Raw genomic sequence first — 23,653 nt, 5'->3', positions numbered from 1 at the left:
CAAAACTGTGCAGTTTGCCTGCAGCCACAAAGAATAAAGATAGAGCTCAGTGGTGCTTCCATGTGTTATGCGCACAATAGTAACTGGAAATGCAAATATCCTTCTGCAAGCTAACCTGCCATATGCATCCAAATTCAATCTGAAAGCATCCATCCACACCTGTTTTGGATGAAGATGGAAAGGACAAATGTGCCATATCTGTGACCATCCACAGTGTTTTCATTTAACAATTAACCAGTGGACTCTGGAATTGTAATTGCAATAACAGCCCTCCTGGTTATTTCTGGAACTGTCTTAGTTCAAACTTGGGCAGGAAATCATTGTTTCTGTTACCAAGTGACCTGGCTTGACAACTACATCTGAGTAGTGAAAGACTATTCATGCATTTGAGAATGCTATCTTGATAACTGTGTGTTACATTGACCTCGTCTGCATGGATTGTAACCAGCATCTCTCAAGCAATTCCTGTATAAGGTAGGAAGACCTTCTTTACATAATTCTAAAAGTTTCTCCTATTCACTCTGTAAAATTAGAGTGTCTTTGTCAGTTTAGTCAGCCATTGTAGTAAATCTCCTTGTCTGACTGTCGATCAAAGCTTCTGAACAGATTCCATCTTGAATTTCAGAGGATGGTTCAGGAAGAATTTGTGCCAGATCTGATCATTTCAATTTCGGTCAAATTCTTCCTTGGAACAAGAAAACACTATAGAATTGTTGTTGTCTTGGGAGTTCTAATTGGCTAACAAGGCCTGGATGGCAACATAGGCTAAATGACAACATAAAATTATAGAGTATGGCTAATGTATACATGAAAAATAAGGAAGATACAAAATTCCTATGGAATTGACCTATAGGAAGCATAATGTTCTTTATCATAATCTTGATCAGATTTGCATTGTATTAGTGCAGCTTCAGGTTGGTAATCAAGTTAATAGTGTGTGTAAAAACACTATTAATGATCTCAGAGGACCCTTCGGAGGTCATTATCTAGATCCATCCAAGATGGTAACATAATAGATAGAGAGCCCATATGGTAGCCTGGAGGGACCTTTAGATTCATGGGAGTTTGACAACATTCTAGTAGAAATTCAATCACTGAATTTTGTTGGGTGAAATGTTCAATCATGCAGAAAGAGAGATTGAAAATTTTATTATAAATTGTATATTTATATACTGATCCTATCTCACGGTATGCACCTCTCCTCTTCTTCTACGACCATGTGTGGAAACGTGCTGAAGGCTAAGTTGAATCAAATCTTGCTGGCCTCTGACCCGCCCTGACCTCTGCCCCCACTCCGACATCAGCACCTGTCAATCATCTCCGTAAGCGTGGAGCTCGCTCAGATGATCATGTGACTACCTGTGCCTGTCATTCTCGTCTTGGAGCTTCCAGTAATCTGTGATGTGGGGCAGGTCGGGTGGGTCCTATCGCATGAGATAGGATAAGTATATAAATATACAATTTATAATAAAATTTTCAAATTTTTAAACTTATCCTACCTCACGGTATGCATAATCCCACGGCTGGTAGGCTGGTCGCAGATTACCCCGTTACTACCACCAGGAAAAACGCAAAACCCAAGGAGGCCAGGAGAAAGCACCAACTCCCGATATGCAAACTCCAACTTGAGATGGGTTTCTTCACGTATTTTTACAAGCAAAAGGACGCAGTTTGGCAAGTAGGCCCTGCCGCCCCGCGATTTATCAGGTGACCCCAGTGAATTAAAGTCGAGGACCTTAATCTGGCCAGTCCCTGCTTCGAAACTACCCCCCACAGACATACGCTGGAAGGCGGTGAAAGAGGGAATAGTTCGGTTGCTCAACTAGTTTAATGTTCAGTACCAATCTCCCTAACTTACCAAAGGTGAGAAAGGACTCAGGAGCAGAACGCTTCGAAAACCATGTATGTAATCGGAAATCAACACTTCACTGACGTAATTGCTCAGAGAGTAGAGGTCAGTAAGCGGAGTGTTGATCATCTCTGCATGTAGCACAAGACTGGCCTCACAGTCTATCAAGTCATAACTTATGACAGTGCAGACACGCCCTATTCCCATAGGTGAGAATGATCTAAGCCCAAGAGAAAAAAGTACCAATATATGGATTACATCGATATCTTATATTAGGTACAGAGCAAAACCGACCAAGGAAGGATTGCTTTATCTGCGAACACGGGCCGATGACAATTGCTGCGCCAGGACCAAGGGGACGAATTGATGTAGACCTTCCACATCTGTAACCGAAAGGTCCCTCAGGTAGTGTGAAGCAAACACCGTATCGGATCTCCAAAAACAGCCCTCCATGATGGACTGCAGGGAACAATTTCTGGGAAGAGCCATGGTGGAGGCAAGAGCTCGAGTCTCATGAAGCTTCGCCATCGACGGTGGAGGTAGGTCAGCAAAGGCATAAGCACACAGGATCGTAGTTTGCATCCAAAACGCCAAGGTAGTACGGGAGACTTCCGAGGTGGAGGCAGTAGACAATGGAATGAACAATCTCCTTAATACACGCACTGGGGATAAGGACAGATCCTCAGTGTCATCTGGGCCCAAGATAGTGGACAACGACGGAATAATCAATGTGCGATCCGGCTGTCCTGGTAACTGATTCTTGGGAGAAAATCCCACCGCAAACCAAGGAAAACTCTCGCATGTCTAGACCTTTCAAACCGCACCCGAGAAACATCAAGAGCATGCAACTCGGAAAAACGGGCAGCTGTAGCCAAGGCCAAGAGAAAGAAGGTCTTAAAGGAGACATGTTCGAAATCTTTCTCCTCCAAAGATTCGTAATCAGCTGACAAGAGATGACCAAGTACAACGGAAAGATCCCAAGCTGGAGGCCGAACTTCCGGGATTGGTCAGCCAGTTTGTAAGACCGGAGGAGAGACTGGAGTTCAGGAACAGTGGACACCTTCACACCTGAGACCGCTGCAATAACGGTGTTAAGAGCAGTCAGGTAGGTAGACAGTGTAGAACCTTTGAGTTTTCTGGAGGTTCGTAGATGCTGAAGGTACTCTGCCGCCATCTGCGGGGACGCTGTAGTGGGGGATGAGACGCCCTTCTTCCTGCACACGCTTAGAATAGCCCTTAGCCGTTAACGACTGATGTAGAAGCGCCAAACGTGCAGATGGAGCGTCATCGGGGACCAATGTAGCTGGTCGGAGTGCGGATGTACCAGTAGATCGGGCCGAACGGGAAGTGGCACGGGATCTGGTTCGGCTAGGTCTTGAAGGTTTACGAACCAGCTTCTGGCCGGCCAATAGGGCGCGACCAAAAGCAGAGTCTTCCTCTGAGTTGCGCGCAGCTTCACTAATACGCGAGGAAGAAGGGCCACTGGTGGAAACAGCGTAAGCTTTCAGGTCCTCCCACGGAATGGCTAGAGTATCGAGGTCCCAAGCCGGAGGATCCGGAATCGGTGACACAAACCGAGGCAGCTGATGGTTGAATCGAGTGGCGAAGAGATCCACTGTCGGAGTCGTCAGCGGAAGGCAAAAGGTCTGGAACACCTGAGGATGCAATTTCCATTCCGTTGGAGAGGGACGACTCGGTCGGGAAAGAGAATATGCGATGACATTCTACACCCCCGGAATGAGGGTGGCTCATACCAAGATGTGGAAAGAGTCCACCGGATCGAAGAACCGTTGGGTCCACTGCAGCAGTTGAGTAGACCCCGAGGACCCCATCCTGTTGATATGCCAAACCACCGCTGCGTTGTCCGACCGGATCATGAGGGAAGTTGCTCGTAGGACATCCTGCCAGTGACTGATTGCAAGCATCACCGCCCTGAACTCCAGAACGTTGACAGGCGCGATCGATGGGAGACCACCGCCCTGCCACTAGTTGATTGAGAAGATGAGCTCCCCACCTGTGTAGAGACGAGTCCACATACAGGTGGTGAGACGGAACAAACGGCCCTAAACAAACTCCGTCGAAACATTCCATGCTTCCATCCACCACAGGAGATGGGGATGGAGCTCCAGAGGTAGAGTGATCAAGGCAACGGGATCTCCCACTCTGATGTAAGGCGCTAGAAAGAACTGCAAGGGACGAAGTTGTAGTTGACCCCTGAGGGTCAACGCCTGAACCGACATCAAGAGGCCCAGGTGCTCCTGCCACTGACGAAGCGTCCTGGGTTGCGCCAGTGCCAGAGAAACCAATCGCTGAATCTTGCAGAAAAGATCTCTCAGGACAAAGAGTTTGTTGGCCTCTGTGTCGAACACTGCTCCAATGAATTGAAGACAGCGCGTAGGGGCTAGTTCCGATTTCTGCAGATTGATTAACCAGCCTAATTGGCGAAGAAGCTGTATCGCAAACTGCATGTGACGAAGCAGAAGGGCATGATCAGTCTGCATCTGAATGCAGTCGTCGATGTAAGCTTTGAACACTATCCCCTTGCGGTGAAGGAAACAGGTGATAGGCTTCGATACCCGTGTGAACAGCCACGGGGCCGAAGAAATTCCCAAACGGGAGGACACGCCACTAATAGTGGGTGCCCTCAAAGACAAACCCTAGGAACTTGCAAAGAGCCGGAAAAATCGGGATGTGAAGATACTCATCCTGGAGATCGAGACTGACCATGTAGTCTCCCGGCTTGATGATTGCTGAGAAGAGCCACTGACACCATATGAAAGTGAGGTGGAGGTTGTAGAAACATTTTATTGAAAGACAAGACAAGTCTGTCAGGTACTTCCTAATCGATGTATCATCAAAAGTCTCTGGTAAACAAACAGTAGTCCGCCATTGCAAATGCTACCGACAATGCAGTAACGACAAAAACCCGGACAACATGGATGTCAATCAACCAGGCGAGTCCCAACCCATAAAATCTGGGTAAAGTGACGCTAGCTACCAAACATCACTGCTGGTACCACACGCAGAAACTGTGCATAAATAGACCAGCTTGATATGCAGGAATATTGTACGACTCTTCACTGAGTTTTGTTACTAAATACAGACTACTCGTAGCAGCTGTGTGGTGTATCACTTGGTGTAATCGTGGTCTGTTTCGCAAGCCTCAGCACCCTTCCTTTCACATCATCATCAAGTGTCTGGACAAATATGTCAAACCGGGTGGTTGTAGAGCTGATATCTACGTCGAAGGGTAGATAGATTCGATGAATCGAATCATTCATGAAAGGTGAAGATCGGATGGTAGATGACAGAGGAATCTTAAGAATCCGAGATCATCAATCACTGCCGTAATGTAGAGGCCTGCGCTACTGACATAACTACTACCTCTGTGCAACCAACCCAAAACGATGCACTAACTGGAAGCGCCGTACTGGATGAAAGCATTGATACAGAAGAGAGCGGCGCTGGAGTGAAGCGGCACTCTGTATGGAAGCGTTGATACCTAAGAAAATGTCGCACTGGATGGAAGCGTTGATACATAGGAGAGCGGCGTACTGGTGTGAACTCTCTATCTGTTCACAAACACCATAGAAGCAGGAAGCGTAACCCCGAAGCCAAGCTGAGCACCGGTAAAAACTGTAAAAATGAGGTATCAACGCCGAAGTTGGAAAAAGTGTTGAAGTAGAACTGCAGTAGACAAAGTCACTGTAGGTACCGTAGTGTGTGAACTAGTAAACAAACCATGAGGACAGTATGCGCGCATAGAGGGAACCAGATGATTTGGCGAAAGCTGACAGTCCAGCGAACACTGTCGGATCGGCGAATACTGTAGGAGCGGCGATCTGGTATGGAGGAGCGATGAGGATCGATTAGGTGATCTGGTTCGGTACTGTGATCCAGTTGTGTCAAGTGATCAGGTTCTAAAGTGCTGAGTCAATCAGGACCGGTGCATTCGTCTTAAACATCGTACCATACAGTAAAGGTGTACTGGACTGAAAGGTGTTCCAACCAAACATCAGTTCACTAAGTTGAATCGTTGCCCCAATCGAAAACGGAACACTGGCCCGAAGCGCCGATCCAATCGAAAAGGCACTCTAGGCTGAAGTGTTGATCCAATCGAATGCGCCTGCAAGGTACGGGAAAGGTGTTGAAAGCTCCGCACTTGATGCTACCGTCATGGCTGATGTCACCACAGAAAGATATGAGAGCACTGAACTGGAACAAAACGATGCATTGGAAGCAAGCGACGCATAGGTTGAAGCGCCGAACTGATCCCGTGTGGTTGAAAGCGCCGAACTGACTGCACTCGCCACATGAGAGTGAACGCTTTCACCAATCGAACCCACCATAGCAGAGGGGGTGGAGCACTCAACCAAAGCGGCGCACTGGAAACAACCACCTGCCAAGGTAGAAGGCCGAGACTGTGCTACAGAGGTTGTTAGCACTAGGTACCACAGCGTTTCTTAGAAGAACTTTGATTCCATTTATTTCCCATCTTGACAATCAAATAATGTCTAACTGAGAGAACAACACACGTCCACACGACGTAGCGACAAGAAAGAGAATGACAGGCACAGGTAGTCACATGATCATCTGAACGAGCTGCATGCTTACGGAGATGATTGACAGGTGCTGATGTCGGAGTGGGGGCAGAGGTCAGGGCGGGTCAGAGGCCAGCAAGATTTGATTCAACTTAGCCTTCAGCACGTTTCCACACATGGTCGTAGAAGAAGAGGAGAGGTGCATACTGTGACATAGGATAAGTCTAACAATTTTGTGACTTGATCCTTCAGGAAGGGTGTCTTGAGTAATGCAGGCAGGTCAGAGATGTCAGGCGAAACTTGAGATGTGTCAGGTTGAGACATCATCACCTTAATCTATGCCTCTTATTTGAACTTGGCCTTTGTAATGGCATCGGCAATCTTAACAAAAAACTGCCTGGTACAGAGGTTACACATCTTAACTTCTGTACAGATGGTATCATGACACAGCAACACCAAAACCAACAATTGCATAACATGTTCCTTGCACAGCCAATAACTGAACTGAAACAATCTTGACTGGAGTGACTACAGAAGAGCAAGGGGGAAGGCTGTGTAATATGGGTGGTAAGTGGGCTTTTCCACTTGTGCACATGGAACAACTGTAGTAAGAACAAATAATTAGGTACATTTGAAAGTTTGTCAAAACCTGAAACTGGATTTGTGGAATGTCAGTCAAAATACAAGATTTGTGGCAATGATGTAAAAGAGGTAGAAAATTCGTAACATATTACATTTTATACACACATTATCAAATATGAGATATATAGAGATTACAGCACAAGGTCTCATTACATACAAATTATACAAAACGAGTGTCTTTCCTATGGTATCTGACTGAGTGAAAGTGAGGTCAGATACTATAGGAAGGTCACGAGTTTCGTATGATTTGTATGTAATGAGACCGAGAGTGGTATTCTATTTATTACCCACGTCTTACCTGCATAAATCTGACAAAATAGCGTATTTTTGTTATTTTATGCTTTCAAACCCAAACCGGTTTCATTAAGAGGTACACTGTATTGACGTCACCACGCCATTCTCGTTATCAAACGTACCCTTGGTAACCTTGATGCTAGTTTCGTGCGTTACAAGCCTCTGTGGTTTTAACTAATAATTTGCAAGACCAACAAGAGTCATCAGAAGATGACAAATCCCCCCCAGGCCCCCAAATTTGAAAGAACAAATCATCTGACACTTACTTAAAGTCCAACTTGATCTTTTTAGACTAAGTCCAATTCGTTTCCAGGGAATCCAAGGAAAAAAAATGCCATAAATGTGTAAATAGCGAAAGGCACCACTTTAGGTTCAGTTTGATATATCTACCAATTTTTGTTGTAATATATTGACTGGTTTTTGTGTTGTGCTCAGAAAAACGAAGCCCAACCCTCCCTTTTGAGACTAAGTCCAAATTGTTTCCATGGAAACCGAGAAAAATATAAATGCCAGAAATCCACAAAGAGCAAAAGGCACCACTTTGGGAGCTGTCTCATATATCTGCCAAGTTTTGTTGATAGATATTGAAAAGCTTTTGGGATATGCTCTGAAAACCACCAAGCATCACTTAAAGATGTATTATATATATATTCATATCAGTACAGGTAGTTGGACCCACTCACAATATATTCTTGGTGTTTGTGACGTTCCTCATTCAGTCTCTCCTCTGTTCTAACATCCATCAGCTGTAGCTGGGCCTCAAGGTCATGTACTCTGAAACAATGACATGCATATCTGGAGATCTTAAGAAACAGTGAAACTAGAAGGATTTGCAATGCATGCAATAATGGAAGTACACCAATACCCACCAATTTTTTGAATACCCTATAACTACCTTCATTGAGAATAAAAAAATACTTCTCATTCAATATAATTATTTCAGAGTTTATGATTTGTAACATAGTATTCCTAATGCACTTTAAGTTGAAACAGAAAGTCATGTGCTAATAACTACTTTTACAACAAAGTTCTAAGCAATTCCATTTTAATGACATCACTTCTGCTCTGGCGACACAGTCCTATGCATCTAACTACCTTACTGTGAAGTTTTATGCACTTCAAGTCTAATGGCATCATTTCTTATTTTGAAAAATACCCATGCTCAATGCAGTACATCCCATGCCACTACCTATATTAATGAACAGAAATATGTAGTTTCTGTCTAATGGACGACAACTTGAAAACCGAAAGTTTTACATCTCAAGCCCAAAAGGCACATCTAGGGATCATGCTTGATATGTGTACCAAGTTTGAAAAAGCTAGCATGTATAGTTTAGGAGATCTGCTCCGGACAAGATGACATCCTCATAGTCACAGCCTAAGTCACGTTTCCATGGAAACAGCTAAAAATAAAATCCATATCTGGGTCTAACCCCCAAAAGGCACATCTAGGGATCATGCTTGATATGTGTACCAAGTTTGATGAAGCTAGCATGTATAGTTTGGAAGACCTACTCCGGACAAGATGACATCCTCATAGTCACAGCCTAAGTCATGTTTCCATGGAAACAGCAAAAAACTAAATTCATCTGGGTCTAACCCCCAAAAAGGCACATCTAGGGATCATGCTTGATATGTGTACCAAGTTTGATGAAGCTAGCATGTATAGTTTGGAAGATCTGCTCCGGACAAAATTACATCCTCATAGTCACAGCCAAAGTCACGTTTCCATGGAAACAACAAAAAATACAATTCATATCTGGGTCTAACACCCATAAGGAACATCTAGGGATCATGCTTGATATGTGTACCAAGTTTGATGAAGCTAGCACGTATAGTTTAGGAGATCTGCTCCGGAAAAAGTGTGACGGACCCACGGACGGCCGGCCGGAACTCGTTTCTATATCCAATAACAAGAAAATTGATTAATTCACTCAGGGGTTTGGAGAAAAGTGACCATTCTAGAGGCCTGACCTTCAAACTAAATATCCACACACTATCTCAACTCCAACTAATTTAAATCAACACATGTATTTGTTTACATGTGCCGACATTCATAAACTTTCTTTAAACTTTGCTCATGCAGCTGAGAATTTCACAGGAGTAAATTTCACTGTGGTTTGCATATGATTCTGTGCAAATAGACCACAAAATACTTATGTTTTTTAAAGACTGGAGCTTATGGGTCGTGTGCTAGCATAACATTTACGGATGCATGATTTGTCATCCAATCCACCTATCATTTGTGAATCAAAGCCAGGGAACATCTCTGGATATCGTACTCCAATCTGGAGTATGAGTGTGGGATGAAAAATGTGGAATACTGATGTTGTTGACACCGCAAGTAGGAAAGTTGTTCTCTTTGATACTTGTATGTCTTGCAATATGAGTCACACATTGGATTAGTTCCATTTTTGGAAGAGACCTATTGTCTTAATGTCTTCTCATTGGACAGACTTCATGAGGCAAATTAATACACATGACATGTTATAATGTCTGTTGATTGCAAAATGTTATATACAAAAAATGAGCATGTATTTACAAAACCCAACATCTCTATACACACATAAAGAGCCCTAAGCGTATCGGCAAATGAACCAGCCAATGAAAGACTTCATTACACTTCAGTGTACGCCCACCCGCTCTGACTGAGTTCAGTATCCCGGGTGCCTCGTTTCGAGGGTAGTAACCTCAAGTACAAAATATTGCACTTTCGATTTGCGATTGTACGCTTATAATTTTGTTTATTTGTTTTTTCATAATCAGCCATGTATATTATATGTCATGAATAAATGATAATTGTGTTTTAATTATGTTTATTTGTTGGTTGCATCTAAGCTTTAAGAGACTAGCTCTAGTGCTAGTCGGATGTTTTCTTCAGTTTGAGACTAGCTTTGGATCTAGTCAGATTTTGTTTTTTATGAATGCACTGATATACTAGCGATGGTCTAGTATGATGACTACAATATATTATGAGACTAGCTCTAGTTCTAGTCAGATGTTTGCTTGGTTTTAAGACTAGCGGGTGGGTCTAGTGAGATTTTGTTTTATGAATGCACTGATTTACTAGCGATGGTCTAGTATGTTGATGGCAATACATTATGAGACTAGCTGTAAGTCTAGCCGGAGGTTTGTTTCGAATTTGATGCCAGTGATTGATCTAATCAGATTTGTTTGATAATGCACTTATATTGTATAGATTGTTTATTATGATTAATTGCAGTAATTCACTGGAATATTCGGAGGTTGTTATAATAATACACGTATATACTAAAGTTGGTATGGGATGTGGAATGCAGTACACATGAAAGCTGTATGAAAGCGAAATGTTGGTTTGGAGGGGACACACTTTCTGATGTAGTATAGTGACTATGGTATATATGGAATAAGTAGTTGCTTGACAGTTTAAAAGCTTTAACTCCTTTCCCTGTAGGTAACTAAACAATTACCAATTATTAACAATAAATCGCCAAGATTTATAGACTAGCGTCTAAATGTTATCCCCCTTCCCTAGTCTAACAAGTTTATCAAATAGAAGTACATTTATACTCTGCAACGGTAGTCAAGCATAATTTACTTAAACTTCACCTGTAAGGTAATTGTATCGGGTAGGGCATTCTTACGAAGGTTGTTTGATTTGACATGTGGTGTGAGTAGGCGCCATCATAGGATCAGATTGAACAAAGAAGCTAGGGAAGATTTGAGGTTATGGTTAGGTTTGGTGAGCAATCATAATGGAAAAGCTATAATGCTTTGGCAGTCCCATACCTCGCTACAATTATTTACAGATGCATCTACAGGTTATGGCTTGGTATTAAATTGAATGGGCTTATGGAACTTTGCCGGGACACTTCAGCGGACCTGCTGTCTCGGTTGCAGATCACAAAATTCCTCAATCGGGAGTTTGGGCATACAGGTAAAAAACACAAATTCGTCCATCCCTACTACCAGACAACTTTCGGTTCACATAGGCACATTACTGGGCACACAGCTCAGCGTTAATAGTCAGTCCACGTATATTAGAGCATGGGAATTATTCGTTTGATATTGTAGAGACTGTTTGAAAAAGGAGGCTGAGCTACTGATAGCATCATCAAACTGGTCATATTTCGTGGCTTACATGTTTCATAGAAGATTCTCCCCTGCTGTGATGCGAACATATATATCTGTGTTGGGTTTCTTGTTCAGAAATTGCTTCAAGGGGCTAACCGGATGCAAGGTATAATCGAGAATAGGTTGCCTATTACGGAAGAAATCTTGGCAGAAATGATAAGGGTGTTCGACAACGTTATCAGTAAACCATTCGGATGATAATTATTTCGGGCAATGTTCCTAGTCGCGTTTTATGGGTTCTTCCGGGTTGGAGAGCTTACAGTGCAGTGTCAGGGAGGGGTGGCATCTTTGCAGGTGCAAGACGTCTCTTTCTCCGATAATGCAGCGTACATAAGCATATCAAACTGTAAACATAATAAGTCAAATTTGCTTACAGTGGTGACGTTGGATCGTTTAGCGAATCAGCTTTGTCTGGTGGCGGCACTACGTGATTACCTGAAGTGGAGGATGCAGACCCCGGGACCAATGTTTTGTGATAATAGCTTTCGTCCGATAGCAAGATCCAAACTTAATCAGACGCTGAAGAATATTCTTAACTTCATTCATCTGGATTCTACCAAGTACAAAGGGCACAGTTTTAGAATAGGGCAGCAAGTTCAGCAGCGCAAAAAGGTTGGTCTGATGCGAAAATTCGGCAGAGAGGTGAGATGGAGATCAGACGCTTTCAAGTCCTATATCCGGTCACAATTGTAAATCTGTTTGATACAATGATGTTGTGTCGGTATGCCAAAATATGCAAAAGTTAGACGATTAGAAGAGCACAGCTAAACAAGATAGAACTGGACGTTTTTAGCATGGGCAAATATGGCTGGGCATCTCTCATCTTATTAAAGAACTGGCTTTTATTCGCATAGACTATAAAAGCATCAGGCTCTATATGAAATGCTGTCATGCTATTACCGGTAGTTTCTAGTCAGATGAACTCCTTACACAATTATAATACTTGATAAATACTCCGATGACAAAGAAGGATTGTATGTCTGTCGATTAATAAGCATAGAAGCTTATGGATGTATATATGTTATAAGTTCAATTACTTTGAGGTTGAATTATTTATGAAAAGAGAAATAGAACACATTACGTTGGGAAGAAGAAGCTTCCGCTGTTTGTTTTTTAATTTCAGCTCACAATGGCGAGGTGAGGGACTAACTGGATAGGATCCCGGAGCCTGTGTTGCAGGAATCGACGTTACAACATGCTTCTTTCAGAAAACGTGTGGACATTAAAACGAAAATATGGTGAAAAGTGTAAATTTCGTGGGTATGGAAGAAGTGTCATAAGGATATTTGACTTAGTGTTAGAAAGTGAGTGAGTGAGTTTTACGCCACACTGAGCAATATTCCAGCTATATGGAGGCAGTCTGTAAATAATCAAGTCTGGACCAGACAATCCAGTGATCAACAGCATGAGCATCCATCTGCGTAATTGGGACAAACAAGTCAGCGAGCCTGACCACCCGATCCCGTTAGTTGCCTCTTACAACAAGGATGGGTTACTGAAGATCAATATTCTAACCCGGACCTTTACGGGTATAGTGTTAGAAAGACATTGAACAAGTACGTCAGACATTTGCAAATGTTATGTTTGATGGACAGTGATCATACTACTAATCACACAGGAAGAGTGAGACTTACGAGTGGGAGTAGCATGAAGGTGGAAAATAGAACAGAAAACTATCGTTATTTTAGCAACAGCTAGGCTTATAGTAACCAATAAGGAGGTGTCATATTACGTATTGATAAGATCACTTCCCCAAGGCTGTCTGCTGGTGGGGAATAGTGTTCCACTATACTGGCGTTATTACGGTCACCCACCTTTGGGAAAGAGAAAATGTTATGTCATAAAGATATTATCAATTGAAGATCAAACGACATAACATGTGTAATAATTTCCGCTTGAGTGCAGTGTTTATCAAATTTCTTGAAAGATTAATGTTAATAAAATTGTCCGTGTAATGCAGGCCTTAACAACAAGTCTATCTTGGTTATTTCTTCCCCAAAATGAACTGGTCAGCCTTAAGTGAGCTACGGGTTGGAGGATAAAAGGGTATTATGTGGGGGATTCGAACCCAGATGAATCAGTTCCTTGGGATTGTCAGCCTGAAGGTACGGGCACAATAAGTGTAGTAACGGCTGAAGCTGAACTCTGTACGTTAGGGCTTGATCTGACATCAGAAAGCCTAGTAGCTCCTGCCACTGAGATAGCACTGGAGCAACACATCGCTAGGTCTTCATTCACCTGTCTTGAAGGGTGAACATCATCCCTTGACTGGTGTCAAACTATGTATTGATGAAGTGGGGTCTCTGGATCAATGTTAGTTTCGATTCCACAACGTACAATAGCCACACTAACTGCCGGAGCAGCATGGTGGTGAACTGCAGTTGGCGAAGAAGTACAAATGAATCCTGTTGTGCCTGGATGCAATTGTCAACACGTGGATATGCATCAACTGGGGAATTAGCTCATAATTAGGATGAAGTGTGCGTTGATGAAGACGAAGGCATAGTTGAGTTCAAACGTCTTTAGTACATGACAAACAAATACACAAGACACGAGCGAGGTGAGCGGAGTACCTGCTCAACCCCAGGGCGTTTCCTACGAACGGCATTATCCTGCTCGTGGTCGTCCCAACAGACAGTCCAAATACCGAACTCGTACTCCTTCACTGTCTAGATGTGAGCATACTAAGTATATATACAGTTTTTGACAACAATGGACAGGCGACGATTCATCAATGGACAGACAGAAAAACAATAGCACTTCCTTGACCAGTTGATGTGATGGCAGACACGGCCAAGGGGGATTACCAATGAAAGTTATAAATGTCTTATACAATAATTAATGGAGTGACAAGTCAATTTACAATGCGGTAGTGATAAGGATGTACAGTAGTGATTAAAAATACAGGTTAGCGTCATATATATATTACAATAAAGTCTCACATGTCTTGAGTACATAGTTTTGGACTTTTTTAAATATTTGGACGATGGCTGTCCTAAATTAGTCCCTATAACAACTTCCCTCTGCTCCGTAAAGCTTGGACCCCAAGCTTAAATAAATTGAGTCCAAACTGATAGGAGTGAAGCTATATAAAACCAACAGTTCAGATCAGTAAATAATCACTAAGGAACAATTCTTGATTTCGTTGAAATTCCGTGCAACAAATATATCTATGCAATTAAGGTAAAAGAGTGATCATCTTGCCAGTCTGACTTATCAGAAAAATAATCAAATGATCTTTGTAATGTACATGTCACATCCAGGTATTTACTACTTTGGAAAATATCTTTGAAATCGGGAGGTGAGGCTCCGTACCAAATAATGATAATAATTAGTGTCATAAAAAAGTACACATTAAACATTTCAGCAAATATTTCACACTAAGAAATTTGAAACCAGGAGTCTAACTTTACCCCGCGTCTCAGACGGTACTTGTGGGTACTGTTGCCCGTTTAAGTACGATGGGTGCTCTTCCCGTGTCAGTGACGGAGCTTGCCTATGTAGTGTGGGTGTTATGCCCAATAAAAAAATAATAATCCTACAATGGGTGCTCTTCCCCGTGTCTGTGACGGAGCTTGCCAATATATTGTGGGTGCTATGCCCAATGAGAAAAAAATAACAATAAATCCTACTCTGACTTCAAACTCTAATATGCTGAATATTACTTCGCTGTCAATGTCTTCTTAATACTGACACATAATATACATGTGCGTCTGTGGGTGGCTGGGCCCAAGAATATCCCTATTCTGACTTAATTTTTCAGAAATAATTTGGTGCACATTGTTCACATGCATGATGCGTGATCTAACATACCTGGTTGTACTTATCAATAGTAACACATTGTATATCCTGAACTGAGTCCATTTAACAACACACAGATAAGTAGGTCCTGATGAGTTCTGTTGTACACAATGTCCATCTTGAAGATGTCCTTGAGGTATCTTCTGTATGAATACAGGATCTCCATATTGATGGCTGTGATCAGATCTCGGTGGGAGAGACACAAGTACTTTCTTGGACTGTGGTATCTGTGTGTTTCATCCTTAACTTGGAGGTTGTCCATTAGGTGGTTGTTGTATGATGCACCAGTGAAGATGGCGGCGTTGAGGATCCATGTTGATCAAGATGCTTGTAATCTCCTCAAGTAGACGTAGAACTTGGAGAATCATCCTTGATACATCATGTTAATGATAGGCACATAGTGAGGTTTTCTAGATCGGGAGTAAGCTAAAAAGTTACTCTACCCGGATTCTAACACCAAATTGTCAACGTGTGGATATGCGTCAACTGGGGAATTAGATCATAATTAGGATGAAGTGTGCGTTGATGAAGACGAAGGCATAGTTGAGTTCAAACGTCTTTAGTACATGACAAACAAATACACAAGACACGAGCGAGGTGAGCGGAGTACCTGCTCAATCCCAGGTGTTTCCTACGAGCGGCATTATCCTGCTCGTGGTCGTCCCAAAAGACAGTCCAAATACCGAACTCGTACTCCTTCACTGTCTAGATGTGAGCATACTAAGTATATATACAGTTTTTGACAACAATGGACAGGCGACGATTCATCAATGGACAGACAGAAAAACAATAGCACTTCCTTGACCAGTTGATGTGATGGCAGACACGGCCAAGGGGGATTACCAATGAAAGTTATAAATGTCTTATACAATAATTAATGGAGTGACAAGTCAATTTACAATGCGGTAGTGATAAGGATGTACAGTAGTGATTAAAAATACAGGTTAGCGTCATATATATATTACAATAAAGTCTCACATGTCTTGAGTACATAGTTTTGGACTTTTTAAATATTTGGACGATGGCTGTCCTAAATTAGTCCCTATAACACAATCATCAATGCAGCTTCGAAGGTGAAGTAGCGCCTAAAGTTGACCTCTGTAAGTGAAGGCTAGTGCTGAGGTAAGGAGACCTAGGAACTCTTGTTACTGATGTAGGGATATCTCTCCTGAGATAGGAACGTTTAAATAGTCAAGCTACAATGGCAGCACTGACCGAGTGCTGAATATAGTAGAGTCGGCGCATAGACATTGTCAGTCAATCTACAGGAACATTCACACTGTGCACGGAGTGATGAAGGTCGTAAAATCGGTGATCTCAGGAACGTTGGTTCACCAAATGAAGTATTGGTCCGCCAGATGGAGTGATAAAGTTAGTAGATTCGATGAATGGAGATCATCGATCTACCAAAACATTCATAAAGTTGCTGTAATGACGAAGGTAAAAAAGCCCGGCGACGCCAGGGAAGGTTCGTCTGGGAGACAAAGGCAGTAAAAAAGGTGTCTGGGGACCATGCGAGCAGAACTGCAGTGACCTCTGAACTGAGGACTTGGGCTTAAGTTGAAAGCTGAGTAACTCTCGGTGAACTGTCTCTCTGGGCTGGCTGACGAATCCCGACATAATCACTCTTACCCGGAATGGCACTGTTCATCGTCACGGGCAATAAAGGCTGGGATTGCTATCCGCTTGTAGGACCTAGACAGATCTGTCAGTGTATATCATAGTGACTCTAAATATCATAATTCTCCGGTAAACAAGGGGTAGTCCACCATTTGCAAATGGTACCCACAATGCAACAGTGACAAAAATTCGGACAAAATGGTCTTCGGTGAACCGTGCAAGGCACAAATCCGTAATATCAAAGGGATGATAGCTACTTGACAAGACATCAGTACTGGTACCATGCACAGAAACTTGACCCATCTGTCAAGAAGCTTGCTGATGTAAAGGAAGGGTGATGAAGATGAAAAATCAGGGAATGATTTTACACCATAATGCTGTTACGAGTAGTTTGTAGTAACAGGACTCAGTGAAGCGTCGGAAAAATTCCTGGATAGCAAGCCTGTCTAGTAACGCACAGACGAGTGGTTGTGGAGCTGATATCTACGCTGAGGGGTAGATTCCTAAACCAAATAATTCATCAAGGTGAAGATCGGAAGGTAGATAAATCCGGAATGATATGAGCTCTGGTCACGTAGTCTAAGTCTGGGAGATCACGGATCGTCAGAGCGTCAAGTGCCGGCGTAATCTAGATGTCTGCGCTACTGACAGAGCTACTTCATCTGTTCAATCAGCAGAACGGGGGTACCAGGTGGGATAAGTCATGTGACTAAAATCTTCTAGCGCCTCACATGCCAAAGGGTAATCCGGAGAGCCAAGTCGAATGGTCATGCTAAGAGCATGCCACTCTGTGGTGAGGAATTCAGCGTATCACAAATGCCCTGAATATTAACATCATGTTGAAAGCTGGTAGAATTTAATTAACAGCTGGTATAATTGACCGTATCTAGATGCAAGGTCATGATCCTCGATGAGCATGTAAAAAAACAGTGTTGACAAGTTCCGATCCGTCAAGTTGAATGTACTAAGTAGAGCATCTGGTATTTTGCTCAAGATAGCTATAGGTGAGTGAGTGAGTATGATCTTACGCCAGATAGCTGTAGCTGTAACCAAGTGACCAGTGTGTCGACTGAACCAACAATATTGCTGTACCTTAAAGGCGGCATGGTTCGGCAATGCTGGCAGTTTGGTGAATACTGATGGTTTAGTGAATGCTGTCGGATCGGCGAACGCTGTTAGATCTGCGATCTGGCACGGTTCGATGATCAGGATCGGTTAAGTGATCTGGCTCGGCGAGGTAAGATGTGAAACGGTACTGTGATCCGGTTCTGGTGCGGCAACTCAGTTTGGCCCGACGAACTAGTTCGGAGATGAGCAGATCGATCTGGTTAACTAGTACGGGGATGTTGTAGTGAATCAGTTCGGCGATGTGGTTCAGAGGAGATGAGCCATTCTGTGCAGAAGAATTAGTTCGACGATGACGCGGCGAACCGGCCAACCGAGTCGGTTCGACGATGATACTTGGATGAGTTCGGTGAACCATGGGAACAATGAGGGGAAGTATCATAATGAGAATGATGATCCCTGGATCTTGAACAATAGGCAGCAGTCGATCGTGTAGGAGATCCAGGTTGATGGGTCAAGTGCGTAGAAGTGGAAGTCCCATGCTGACGAGAAGACGAGGTCCCAGGAGGTGACTTCGATCGAAGAACCGATCTCAAAAAAGTAGATGGAGGCGTTGCTTAGTTGAATGCAAACGAGTCGAAGAGTGGCGTCTCGGCGGTGAACTAGACCTACCAGGTCTATCCGGTGAACAAATCCGAAGAATAATAGGAGCCTGATTCAAATGACTCGGTGAAAGCCGTGTCCGTGCTGAGGAGACATGACTGTAGGACCCAACAGAGTTCGGGGAAGTACACAGATGATCCGGAGAAGGGCGTTCCGTTGAATACCGCTTAGAAGAAAGCCGTATCAGCGAAAGTCGGTTCATCACATACCGTTTCAGAGAAGTCTTCCATTTCTGCGAACGTTGATTCAACGAAGTTCAATTAGGTGAAGTCTGTTTAAAAGACGATCGATCCGGAGAATGCCAAAGCGTAGGCTGGCCTTTCGATGAAGACCAGTTCGGCGAAAGCGGTTTCGTAGAGAGCTGGTCTAATTCTGGGGAAGGTGGACAGTCCGGCGAAAGTCGAGGTGGAGGGGAGTGGACAGGCAAAGCGTGTTTCGGCGAACTGTGATTCGATCTGGCAGGCTTCGGCGAAGCAGAAGATCGAGGTAGCTGGACGCAAGACACACTTCTTTTTCGCCGAATGGGAAGGAGACGGCTAAATAACCACTGACAGGCGTTGAGGCGAGGTAGACTGGTTCCTCTCACTACTGGATGAACGACAAGAGCGAGAATGGCTTCTGCGCATGCACTCTGCGCAGTCAGGCGTAGAGATCAGCTGATTCTTGTCCGAAACAGATAAGCCAGGTTGACGAGATAACTGGTCCGGTGAACGAGAGACAGAGACGTGGTCGAAGACGAAGGACTCGGGTTGGAATGTAGAGAGCCCAACAAATGCTGAATGTCTTCCGATAAGTAAGAATCTGACGACGCTCTCATGAAATCCTCTTCATTCGAGTGAGGGGACTGTGACGCTTAAACTTTCCTTACTGGGAGGGACTGGGTCCGTCAAGTGAAGCGGCATAATGAGCCCTGTCAGCAACACGACAAGCGCAAGCCTGAGTGTAGTCACCAAAGGCCTCGAAGGCAAGAACCTTGCATTTTATCGCAACGAGAGTCCCATTTACACTGTCCCATACAGTCAGCACAATACCCATGTGGATCACTCGCGGAGAACACTTTATTACACCGGGAGCATTTTCCCTCTTCTTTGGCTGGTCAACTTTCCCCATGTTGTAGACTAAGTTGAAAACGTTGAGCAAAGCAAAATACGTCCACACTCGTGTGTGACAAGAAAGAGAATAATGATGCGGAGATATTCACGTGGGCAGCTAGTGGTGCATGCCGCATGCTTTGCATGAGAGCTAGGAAGCTGTCATATAATGAGGGTAGCATGGAGTGCTTGGGCGGATGGACAAAAGAGGCCTAGGGAAAAAAGTTTACATCGTTCCACTCAGTGTTGAATCAAGAGAGAGAAGTGCATACCGTGAGATAGGATAAGTTTAAAAATTCACATTTTTCACAACACAAGTTTACACATACATTATCTTTCACAAGATGCCTGAACAATTCTATATATTATATACTTCTAATTTCTGTTTGATTAAATCTAAATAATATTAATTCAACAAAATTTAATTCACAAACGAAATCCATATTTCCTTATATCGAGACAACACATTTGTATCAGTTGCTATCTTTTTATTGTCATTGTATGAATAAGATCAGCATTAATAATAATATCTACCCAACAATCCTTTTGGTCTTTGTCTAAATGTCAAAAGTCTGTGTTGGCACACAGATGCAGAAAACTACAAATACACATGGATTTCATCAACCAACATTCTGCTACAGTGAAATGCACTTGTGAATTATCATAAACACAAGATGATTTAGAGTGTATGAAGCTGAGAGCAAGAGTAAACAGTAAACAAGCCAACACAGTCACACAACATGCAGGCTAACTAGTACTTGACTTGAGAACTATGCACGTTAACAGCTGGCAGTTGGAATATTCATCTAATAAAATAATGACTTAATCAAGCTGTTAAAATGTTACATATCACAAAATGAAATTATAGAGGTAGAATCAGAATTTCAACTAAACCATATCCAACACAACATGGTTACATTCACTTACTTTGATTTGAGAGAAGAATTTTCTTTTTTCAAAGTTGAGTGTGTTGTGAGTTGATTGTCAGACAACTTGTGAATTTGGGATTCAAGATACTTCATCTGTGAGCAAAAAGAAAGAAGTATTTTAACTCATACAACTGATAAACATGCACAAAAATGGTTCTGATGCTTCTATTACATCAGTTTTGTATGTGTATGAAGCTATGTTAAGTACAGTTGAAGTATAGTTATCAGGCACACAGCTTACAGTTACAACAATGAACAATAACAGCAATATTTGTACATCCATCCATACATACAGCACCATAGCTCACCTGGGTATGTTCTCAATAATTAGAGTGTCAACAAAGACATACACATGGCAAATGTTGCTGTCAGTACTGAAAATCAAAAAGTATCTGCACAAACACTGACGACTGTAAACTGACACTCCAGTCTTATGACTTCCATGAGACAAAATGTCATTAAAAGGTGAAAGACATAGGAGTGAGTGAGTGAATGAGTGAGTGAGAAGTTTTATGCCACTTTTAGCAATATTCCAGCAATATCACAGCTGGAAACACAAGAAATGACCTTCACACGTTGTACCCATGTGGGGAATCAAACCCGGGTCTTCAGCGTGGCGAGCCAACGCTTTAACCACTAGCCTACCCCACAACCCTGGAAACGAGAAGAAATTCTCTGATCCAAATATTCATTCTCAGAAAAATAAGGGCACAGGCACGACAAGGACAAAATCTAAAGTGAACATATCTGTTAAGCCCTACCACTGACCATGTCACAACTAATACATCTAGCTACCTTCTTTAGAGAGTTCAGGATATTGTGAGGAATGAACTTGGCATGTCAAAGGTTTCAGCACTCTGGGTACCCATTTCTATTTCCTGATAAGGAAGGCTCCAGGGCCTAGATTTTCGAAGCTCTCTTAGCGCTAAAACAGTCGTAAGTGCCATACATTAACATTAACTTACGACTCTCTTAGCGCTAAGAGAGCTTCGAAAATCTAGGCCCTAGTTATTGTCAGCAGACACAGCACAACAGCTGATCTGTTGAGGCATTTGTAACCATGGATGAAAGTGGGTTCACCACTATTAGTGTTTCCTCTGACAAAGAAGGCAAGGTCTGAGGTTTTCTGAATCCTACTGGTGGACTACCTTCCAAATGATCAGACAATTGATGGCCAATATGATGCTCATCTGCTTTCACAACTGAATGTAAAGGTTACACATCATGGAAAATATTTTTATGGTATGATGCTGAAATCATGGCCAAAGCTCAACCATTCCTACTTGCATAGGAGTCTGTGAGTACAGGTCATTAACAAAACACAATAAGCACTCACCCGGTCATCTATGTTTTGGAAGTTGCCATCTATGTCATCGTAGACTATATCTGACCCAAAGCTACTTCTCCTTGTACTGTTGGGAGAATGCGAATCTCGTTGAAGCTGCCTGGACCAACACAAAATTTACAAATAACACTTTGCTATTGACAATTGTGTTTGGCTACAAACCTTTGAAATAACAACCACTTAGCATGAGGCTGTTATTTATCTACACATATATGTATACTTATCAGAGGGGTACACAAAGTCCACAGTCTGGACTACCAGTTGTCGGACTTCCATTTTTGTGAAAGTCATGGTGGCTGAGCGGGTTAGGCATCTGACTCTGTGTGCTTGCAATTAGGTGACTGACTCTGAGAGTCCCGCATTGGATTCTGTAGAATCTGTACTTTACTAAGAAAGTGTAGTCCCAAATATAACATATGTCACATATATGTAATAGTGCATAACATTTTTATAAACCACAACACTTAAAGTTGTTTGGGACAAAGATGTGCCTTTAATGAGATTAATTATTTTGACAAAAGTGTTCTTTACCCTATGCCTCGTGCATACAGGCAGAAATCGTAAAGTAACCAAGGCCACTGAACACCAACGTCTACAACGTTTCTCATCATATTTTTTATATTTTATGTTTGGTGCAAACATCTGCTTCGGTTTCATCAGCCGAGGCCTTTTTAACCCCGTGGTTGATTGTAAAAAACTATCGATCAGGTTTTATGACATTTTTCTATCATCAAACAGTGATTCTCAGTCGTCCGCTGTTCTCTCTCGGTCTGACTGTTGACTCGAGTGCATGCCGGCTTTCTTGTCAGTGATTGGTCAGTTATTTATAGAAATGCTTGCTTTGGTTTCTATAGGTTTACTGTGGGGTTCCGATCGAGGAGTGATAAATAGCAAACAAAGAAAAACTCTAGTTTATTATCATTGTGAAAGTTACTTCATTTCGTTCACGTATTGTGTCACATTTTAATAGCTACATTTTTAGCAGATATGAAATGAAATCCAAGTTTATTTGCAGTTTTAAACTGTAAGCATTGCAGAAATTATCTGGTAGCCCATAGACAAGTAAGATGCCATTATTTGATCGCCTGAAATGAAAACTGACTTGTCCCAGGCGTCGGGCAATGGGATTTTTTAACCCCTGCGTTCTGTTTGATATTTCTACTAATTTTGATGAAAAATATTGAACGGAGTTATGCTCCAGAAACTAATTGATTATGGATAGACAGACAGACAGACAGGTGAGGCAATGACTATATCCCCCGCATTATACGCTGCGAGGATAACAAGGATCATAATCATGGTGAAATTGGGATCTGAATCATTTGTAGGAATATTTATGACAACAAGAAGACAAAGTCATGAATATCCCTGGAAATGGCAAAATACTCTTCATGAATATGTCTACTAGTTATGATTATGTTAAATGTCTTGGCGTGTATACAGCAAAGTGGAAGGAGAGTATTAAAAGGTTTCAAAGTTCTGCTCCAGAAAGGAGCCCTACCACCAAATTCAGTTGATGCCAAACTTATTCCCACTGAAACGCAAACAAATATTTTATTCAGAAATCCAAAAATACCAAAGGCACCAGTTCACCACTAGACTTACCTATGTGCCAAATTTGGTGAAGAAATATTGTACGGTTTTAAAGTTCTGCTCTGGAAAAGAGCGCTACCACCAATTTCAATCAAAGTCAAACTTGT

General features: G+C 42.5%; 1 protein-coding gene across 5 annotated transcripts in view; it reads right to left on the bottom strand.

Annotated features, from left to right (window-relative positions):
* Positions 1-23,653, bottom strand: part of LOC124282562 (rab11 family-interacting protein 4-like) — a 140,829-nt gene that overhangs the window by 65,413 nt on the left and 51,763 nt on the right. For all 5 annotated transcript variants that reach the window (XM_046718567.1, XM_046718568.1, XM_046718571.1 and 2 more), the window contains 3 exons: positions 21,945-22,053; positions 20,607-20,701; positions 8,010-8,100 (listed from right to left, as the gene is read on the bottom strand). In XM_046718567.1, coding sequence (XP_046574523.1) covers positions 8,010-8,100; positions 20,607-20,701; positions 21,945-22,053 — 295 coding nt within the window. The remainder of the gene's footprint in view (positions 1-8,009; positions 8,101-20,606; positions 20,702-21,944; positions 22,054-23,653) is intronic.

This window comes from Haliotis rubra, unplaced genomic scaffold (assembly GCF_003918875.1).
Source record: "Haliotis rubra isolate DU_JTF1 unplaced genomic scaffold, ASM391887v1 Scf30, whole genome shotgun sequence".
NCBI classification, from domain to species: domain Eukaryota; kingdom Metazoa; phylum Mollusca; class Gastropoda; order Lepetellida; family Haliotidae; genus Haliotis; species Haliotis rubra.
This window is presented reverse-complemented; position numbering and strand designations above follow the sequence as displayed.